The sequence below is a fragment of the Atta colombica genome, unplaced genomic scaffold (genome assembly GCF_001594045.1).
Source record: "Atta colombica isolate Treedump-2 unplaced genomic scaffold, Acol1.0 scaffold126, whole genome shotgun sequence".
NCBI lineage: Eukaryota > Metazoa > Arthropoda > Insecta > Hymenoptera > Formicidae > Atta > Atta colombica.
The window spans coordinates 2,188,802-2,197,803 of NW_017259213.1; the positions used below are offsets into that span (position 1 = coordinate 2,188,802).

The window sequence follows — 9,002 nt, forward strand, 5'->3', positions numbered from 1 at the left end:
TCAAGCAATCTAATTCGCTCCTGCTTTGACGTCGTGTTCGTTATTGCTTCTTTCAGAATTACAATGGCAGTATGGTGGGCGATGGCTGCAACATACCACATTATGTACCCGACGTGTTCCTTATGTCAATTATCCTATTCATGGGCACGTTCTTATTATCAATAGAGCTGAAGGATTTCAAGAATGCTTTATTTTTTCCCTCAAAGGTAAAAACACATGTTTTAATTGAAAAAGAAGGTACAACAGCTTTATCTTTTTTGAAAATAAATATTAAAGAAGTTATAAGAGTAGAGTTAAAATTATTACTCATAAAAATTAGATACTATAAGCATATCTTTATTTTTTAGAAACTCAATAATTTGTCTTATTTTCATCACATTATCATATTCTTTTTTGGCATTTCTATGTTGCTTTAGGTGAGACAAGTGGTGAGCGATTTTGCAGTAATAATAGCGATATTCTCTATGAGCACATTGGATCATTTCGTGGGCATTCCAACACCGAAATTGGAAGTGCCGACGGAATTCAAACCAACATTGGAAGGACGAGGATGGATAATCTGGCCTTTTCAAGGGAATCCGTGGTGGAGTGCTATCGGGGCATTCCTCCCTGCTTTGTTGGGTACTATATTGATTTTCATGGATCAGCAAATCACGGCCGTTATTGTTAATAGAAAAGAGAACAAATTAAAGGTAAGCAATTACGCCTTTATCTGTTCTCATCAATACATAATAGATGTTATTTAAATAATATATAATAATATTAATAATATTAATAATATATAATAGATATATAATAGATGTCATTTGAAAGGACTGTAAAAAAAGAGTACATTGAATAATTAACAATAGTTTGCAATAATATAGCAATAATAAACTCTATCAAAGATCTTATTAATGCTTTTTCAGAAAGGATGCGGGTACCATTTGGATCTTTTTGTTCTATCGATCTTGATCGAGATATGCTCGGTAATGGGACTTCCATGGTTTGTTGCAGCGACAGTCCTCTCTATAAACCATGTAAACTCATTAAAATTGGAATCCGAGTGCGCTGCGCCGGGCGAGAAGCCGCAGTTTTTAGGTGTTCGTGAACAAAGAGTTACTCACATACTGATATTCCTGATGATCGGGTGCTCGGTGCTCCTAACACCGATGCTAAGAAACATACCGATGCCGGTGCTATTCGGTGTCTTCCTATATATGGGTGTCGCGTCGCTAAAAGGTCTTCAATTCTTCGATAGAATTCTGATAATGCTGATGCCTGTTAAGTATCAACCAGACTACATGTTCCTTCGCCAGGTAAATCAATAAAGTTCCGACGTTTGGATATTTTTAAAGTAACTTGAAACGCATTCATTATAAATTTGTGTTTCTTTTAGGATATATTTTCTTTAATAAAATATTAATTTTAATAAAATATTTCAAAACTTTTAGCATTTTTTATAATTCCTATTGATCTGATTAATGTATTATCCAACACTATTTTTCAACAAGATAGTGAATAATTATTTCTTATATATATTTTTATCTATTGAATACTAATCCGTTAATCAAAATTGGCTATCACATTATAATTTTGAGAAAGTTACTGTTAAAGAGACAAAAAATAATAATTTTAAAAACATCTTTATGACATTTGTAGTTTATGATATTTATAGCTTTGTCAAAAAATTTTTTTCAATATATGAGAGAAGTGTAAAATGCGATTATATCATGCAAAAATATGAATTTTTAGCTTTAAAAATGCATTTCGTTTTATTTCGGTATAATTTTCTGCTTTCAAGATAATGCAATTTGAAAATAGTTCCCTTTTCCATATAATATAAAAAATATAATGTAACATGAAAAAAGCATTTTATTCCATTTTAATTAATGCATTATGTGAAAAATAAATATTTTTGTACTAATATAATATAATCGGATCATACTAAACCAACAAGTATTAATATAAAATTAACAAAATACAATATAAATATATTAGGCAGGAAGATTATTAATTTCCATGATTTAAAATTACAATCTTCCTATCATATCATATTTTGTCAATTTTGATCAATATTGTTTTTTTTTATTTAACATGATCCAATATTATCCGTTACATTTATTATGTAAATACAAAATTATTTAATACAAATTATTTAATTTTCACATAATGCAATATTAAGATAAAATAAAATACTTTTTCAACTATCTAGAAAAGAACTATTTTCAAATTGCTATATTCTGAAAATAAAAATAATATCGACACAAAATAAAATTTATTTTGAGACTAAAAACTAATACTTTCGTGTGACATTAATGAAATTTAGAAAAAAAATTGGCTGTAAAATTATTTTTAACCTTTTTGTTCCATTTTGTTTAAAATTAATAGCCAATGGATTCGTGTTGAGCATGCAAAAATGATAAATGACTATTTATATTCGTATTGCAAAGAAAAATCAAATTTTATCAGATAGTTATTTAAAGTTACGGTATTTCCAACATTTGAATTCCAAATACATGTTTTTAGGTTCCGTTGAAACGTGTACATATGTTCACTGCGATTCAACTTGCTTGCCTCGCTTGTCTATGGCTCATAAAATCCTTCAGTCATACTTCTATTTTGTTTCCTTTAATGGTAAGTGATTAATCCAAGAATTAATAAGTCATTCAATAATTTAATAATATTTGTATTGTGTCTTTTACGAATCCAGATGTAATAAACAGAAAAATTTTAATGAAAATATACCTATTATTTTTTTTATTTACAAAAGGACCAAAAAATCAATTAACCATCTTATTTATTAATAAATTATTTTACAAAGTAAATTAAATTGGTCTTAGAAAAGTCATCGTTTTATTAAAAAGTCAGGTACATATCTCGATAAATTTATCTAACATATATCGACGTTTAATATTAGACTCTCATTATAGTGATCATAAAGCTAAAAATTTTAATCTCAGAATTGACATGTTTTGTGCAAGCACACAAATGATACTTTTTCAAGGACATAATTCTTAATATAAATGTTTATATCTTTGTAATCTATAATGTAAATATTTACAGCTCGTGGTAATGATTGGCATACGCAAATCCCTGGATTTGATGTTTACGCAACGCGAGCTGAAAATCCTCGACGACATAATGCCGGAAACAACCAAGAAACATGCCGACGATCTTCGTAAGCTGGAGAACGGCGAGGTTAGCACCGCGACACGAATATTAAACGCCATCACCTGTCGCAAATAGCATATAGAAGGTGATCGCGTGGCGAACGCTCGCCCCGTGGTCACCATAACTCTCTCCGATTTTGGAGAATCCGCCCTTTGTAAAAGAAACGATGTATACTATGATGAGTGATCGGACGAATGTCACCTAAAACGAATTAGTTTTTCGTCGTTGCGCGGAACAAATTCGAGTAAAAATTTAGGATCTCCGAATATGAGGCTAGAATATAATTTAATTTAAAGCGCATAATTATATATACGCCGGATAATTTAAGAGTGCCAAACTTGACCTTTAATAATTTACAAGAAAAGTACGGACGGACCAATAATTTTTACACAAAACGCACACTTTTTACTATTTCGTCGAAACAACACTTTCCTCCTTTTTGCGGTCAAGATTTTTTTATTTTCGCAAATGACATTTTTCACCGCCTGAAATAGAATGACGAGAATGGTACTATAAAAAACAAAAAAAAAACGTTCCGAAAATATGCGTACATAGACTGTTTTCAGTCTATAGAAATTTTTTGAAACACGACTTAAAATTTACCCCATTTTATGAAAATACGTAATATATTGTTGCTTCGAGCATTTTATGCGGCAAATTTTTATATTTTTTTAACGAACCAAATCTCGGCCTTGAAAGCCATCCTCTCGTCTTCCACTCGGAACACGTGCCAAATAATCTTTATCCTCAAATCCAGGTGGTGTACTAACCGACCAGTATTAAAGTAAATGTTATGATATATAATCGTTGTTGAATTTTTGAATGCGGTAGACTTTTGGATACCGCAATCTTAAACGTTTTTATCGATAGCATTGTTGTTGTAGCGAAATTAGAGTAATGTGTTGAATGTTGGTCGTTTTTGCGAGCGCTTCGAACACGTTGGCGACTATCCGAAATTTTATTTTTGTGCAATAATTCGCTCCAAGTTTCCAGATTATTCTTCAATGGTGAACCGCGCGCGATGAATTTTTATCGATGTTTTCATTGATGTGTGATGTCTTTGATGGGATTATACATAATTATCATTGTTTATATATACATATATTGGTTATATAATCTTAGGCGAATTTAAGATAGAGATAAGGAAATGCAATTTTCGTTATTACGCCGTAATATAATTGAATAATAATTGAATAATATTACTCTTACGAGTATCATAGTTACAAACATAGTTGCGCGTATCGAGCACGACATTGCAAACTATTAACGGTAGTTAAGGAAAAATTATTGTTGCAAGGTAAGCAATATTGTATCGTTTTTGTTCATACATTCGAATAAATTAATGTAGCACTTCTTCTATAATTTATACATTCCAACATTACAGCAAACAAAGGGCTATTTGAAATAAAATTATGATCAGTTCACCATGGGAGAGTACACGTTCGCAGCATTGCGAATTTTTAAATATATTCTTAGTTAATTGATTAAACGGAAAGCGGGTCCTATCATCGAAATGATATCAACGAAGATATTTATTTAATAGCGATCGACACATCGCAATTGATATTCGCGACTTGGCGAAACAAAGTGTTGTTGCATTTAATATATCATGTCGCTAATATCCTTTTCTGTGAACCATTCGAGACTCTTGTATCGATTTAATGCGCCGTCATTCACGCAGTTCACGTATCTTATCATGTAAAAATACATTATTGTTTTTTTCGAAACACACGAAATCTCTTTATAATTCCAGTATCTCCTACACAATTAATGACTCATGTATATAATTTACAATTCGTCTGCTTGAGAGCTCTTACTTATCTCTCGCAATAGTCAAATATCAAAATTTTTTATTGCCCTAAAGAATGCATAATATTATATAATATTATATAAATATTATGTATGTGTAAATATTAGTAATATAAAATAATAAAATAAATTTATAAGTTTCGTGATAATTAACACTTAATTTACTTTTTATAAAATTGATCTCATTTTTAATGTTCTGCTTTTTGGATTGCATTTCATGGATTTACATTTCATTTTATTTTTAATTTAAATATACAAACTAAATTTACATATGTAATCTTTTGCAATCTTTTAATAACTAAACTACAAAAGTATTGTTACATATTTATTATACTGAATTTTATTATTAAAAAAGATTCCCGTTTAATTGTCATTTTAATTCTTAATTTCTTTTTTATTTTGGTTTAAAAATTAATGACAATGAAGAAATAATATTTTTTATCGTAATCTTACGAAGACAAAAGTAAGCTAAAATTGGATGTGCATAAAACAGTATAATCATTATTATGTATAATTTTTCGTATGATACGATACGGTAATAATAGTAAGGGAGTAAAGTAAAAGGAACACAATATTTCTGAAATTATCTTAACGCGAGCGAGTGATTAAGTGAAGCGTTGCACCGTGTAACAGCCAATTGCGTGCGTTCGTTGTTAACAATGAAATTAAAGACAGAATAACTGAACGGAAGCACACCATGACTCACGGAGGAGAGTGACGATTCAGCGAGAGAAAATGAGAGAGCGACTGAAAGAAATCACACAAGCCGGACAAACACGGAGATATCAATACGGAAATCGCAAAAAAAACGCCAGTCGAATCCTCCGCCTGTCATCGGTACGTCACCATAAGTGCACGTCCGTAGTTTCGTCGCATATAGTCGACATGTTCTTTTCGCAAATAAACTATTCAGCGAACATTCTACGTCCGTTTGTAATCGAAGAAATTTTTCGGTAAATGACGCGACGATGCACATTGCGATATATGCGTTTCAATAGTAATCATGCGCCACTAAATTGAATACAATAATAGCATGTTATGAATTTTCTGCAAATTACGTGGCAAGGATATATTACAGCTTATATTTATAATTAAGAATTAAAACAATATCATAATTGCACGATGTTCAATCATTAAACTATGAAAAAAGTATTGACAAATGTTAATATAATGCTAAAATATCAAAATGTGCCTTTATTACATACATTTATATTATACTTGTTTCTAATTTGGTATTGTAAATATCGGTATTTTAGTTCCTCAAACTTCCACAAAATATCAATGTCGATTATTATTAATTGATATACCGTTATGCACGGATAAAATAATATAAAATATTGATACAAATTATGATCGTAACTCTCAAGGTGAACAGAATCGTTATTTATTAAAATTTTTCCTCTCCTCGAAAAAGAAAAAGAAACAACTAATAAATAATTCTATCATCACAAATTCATCGCACTGATTTTTCTATTGTGCATTCTTCTCTTTGTTAGACTTATTTACACGCCAAGTCACACCCTTGTAAATTTATTCATAGTGTTACGTGACGCCCCTGACTGATTATTACTTCCTCGTATAATTATCGTATAATTGATCGATTGAAAAATATGCTGGCAAGCAACGTATTTCACTTGCTTCCCAGTTCGAAGGCAACGCAAAGTTCGCTTGAATTTATGCATGGCCTGATAGAAATTCGTCGCACATATCAATATTGAGATTCAAACTATTGTTTCATTCATACTGCAGGAACACAACGAAATGGGATATGGACCTCCTGCAGGGAACATTCAGATCTCTTTAGCTAATGGGAACATCATGAAGATTCCTTTGGCAAGTATCAATATCAGCGAGGAAGTGAATAAAACTGGTATCTGGCAACAAGTCAATGAAGGCAATGAAAAAACGAAACAGTCAAAATCACTAATCAAGTAAGTATTAAATTTCAAATGATTTTATGCATTTTTTGGAAAGATTATATAAAAGTTTAAGACATAGAATGAAATAACTGAAATTGTCGACTATATGAAACTTTAAATTTTTAATTAATAAAATTATCTAATTAATTAAATTAATAAAATCTAATCATTTTTAATTAATAATTTTTCAAATTATTTATTTCATCTTTATTTAAATATTGTATTTTATTTCTGTCTTACTATATTCATACTTTATTTTATTTATAATAATGATACTCTTTAACACGACATTATATATTTTACTGATATATTATTTTCAAATTTTATTACATATTTGTATATCATATTTTTCTAAAATGTAAGAATTTTTTACGAAGAAGTTTTTTTAAATTTGACAATTCATCATCTTACTTATATATTTATAGAATAAAACAAAGAAATAAATAAATAGTGCTCGAAATTTGCACAGCAAAATAATTCAATTATAAACGACAAATTAATATTTAATTGACATGAAATTTTTTTCGATTTGCAACATTTGTCAAACAAAATAGATAGATTCTTTTAATTATATTAAAGAAGATTCTGTAAAAATCGAAACATCTATTCTTATATTCTTATTATTGGTATATGAAATTAATATTAAATATTTTTAATAAAATATCTTGTATTTGCTCGTTTATTTAGTCGTTTGTAATTGAATATTTATAGAAGCTCATCATAAATTCCATTCAAGTAAGATATTGTAATGATTGTATAAAATCAAAACGTTACGACAACTAAAAAATAGACAATCGTTAAACTGTAATCAAATTGTTTCTCAGTTAATTTAGTTGAAGAACTTGAACATAATTTAAAATTGACATAATTATTTTCAATAAAAGCATAATCACACATTTATAGAATTTGACTTTTTAATATAGATTTTAATATTACCTTTATAATAATAAATTAATATTCCTTATAAAAAATATAAAAACAAAAGTTAAGATATATTCTATCATAATGTCAAATTTTTTTATAATAACGATGATAATCCTATAATATTGTTAATTTTTAAGTAAAAAGAGAAAAGAATAATATAAGCATCAACATCAAACTGTTATCATCTAATTTTGAAAATTGATTAAGTTCGCATAATTGTCTGACGCAGTGTGGGAAAGCAAAAGAAGCATCCAAAGAAGGACAACTCATTGATAGCTGACGAGACAACGAGACTGACGACAATGACCGAAGAGGACGAAGATGACAGTGGGATCTCGATCAAGGTGACACACGTAAATGACTCTAAATTCTAACTACCATCACCATCACCAAAAAACCGACAATTCATATGGCAAGATACACAGCAAGAGCACCAATATACCGGCATGCAACATATCCCATGCACCGCCGCTGTGAGTAAATTTACAAACGAGGATGGCATGACAATCCTCGTCGAGTCGACGTAAAAAGCAAATTCAGATGCGGACGACTCATTGTAGAAAACATGGATTTTCATAGACGACAAAAATTATTTTTTATTACATAAGAACAACAAAAATTAAACGTAAAATGATAATATTAACGTATTAAAATATTCACGAATAAACAGAATTTCATGGCAGTCTTTATTCTTTTACGTTCCCGTAAATTTACATCGTTGTATTTATGCGAAATCAGCGAAATATTCAAGAAAATATAAATTAAGAAACGTTTTTTAAATTTATTATCGTTATAAGAATCTATTTATCATTTACGATTATATAATTAATTATGTTTTGTCTTTTTCATAGCCTAATTGTCTATGAGATTCAATTTTGCAATTCTTGCATATGCTCTTAGAGATACATATGTTAGCTCATTGTTAATGGGAACAACGATATGGGAAGACGTCAATTATGATTTATTTCATTTATTTGTATTTCACGTTAGTATTATTATATGTTGTTTTTCAAATAAAAATAATTATGCAGCTTATTGTTAATAATTGACAAAAAAATACAAAGTACAATATACAAATTTATGAAGAAACAGAATAATACAACGTTTTCTCACTTCGTAAAATAGATATAACATCATTCCTCTCTCTCTCTCTCTCTCTCTCTCTCTCTCTCTCTCTCTCTCTCTCTCTCTCTCTCT

At 29.3% G+C, this 9,002-nt stretch overlaps 1 protein-coding gene across 10 annotated transcripts in view; it reads left to right on the top strand.

Annotated features, from left to right (window-relative positions):
• LOC108684084 (sodium bicarbonate cotransporter 3) overlaps positions 1–9,002 on the top strand; it is a 58,342-nt gene that overhangs the window by 47,394 nt on the left and 1,946 nt on the right. For 8 of the 10 annotated variants that reach the window (XM_018188149.1, XM_018188155.1, XM_018188147.1 and 5 more), the window contains 7 exons: positions 57–206; positions 417–692; positions 909–1,298; positions 2,509–2,616; positions 3,046–3,180; positions 6,712–6,893; positions 8,035–8,149. In XM_018188149.1, coding sequence (XP_018043638.1) covers positions 57–206; positions 417–692; positions 909–1,298; positions 2,509–2,616; positions 3,046–3,180; positions 6,712–6,893; positions 8,035–8,149 — 1,356 coding nt within the window. Of the gene's footprint in view, positions 1–56; positions 207–416; positions 693–908; positions 1,299–2,508; positions 2,617–3,045; positions 3,181–6,711; positions 6,894–8,034; positions 8,279–9,002 lie in introns of all 10 variants that reach the window. The other 2 variants (XR_001931621.1, XR_001931622.1) reach the window with 1 other exon arrangement.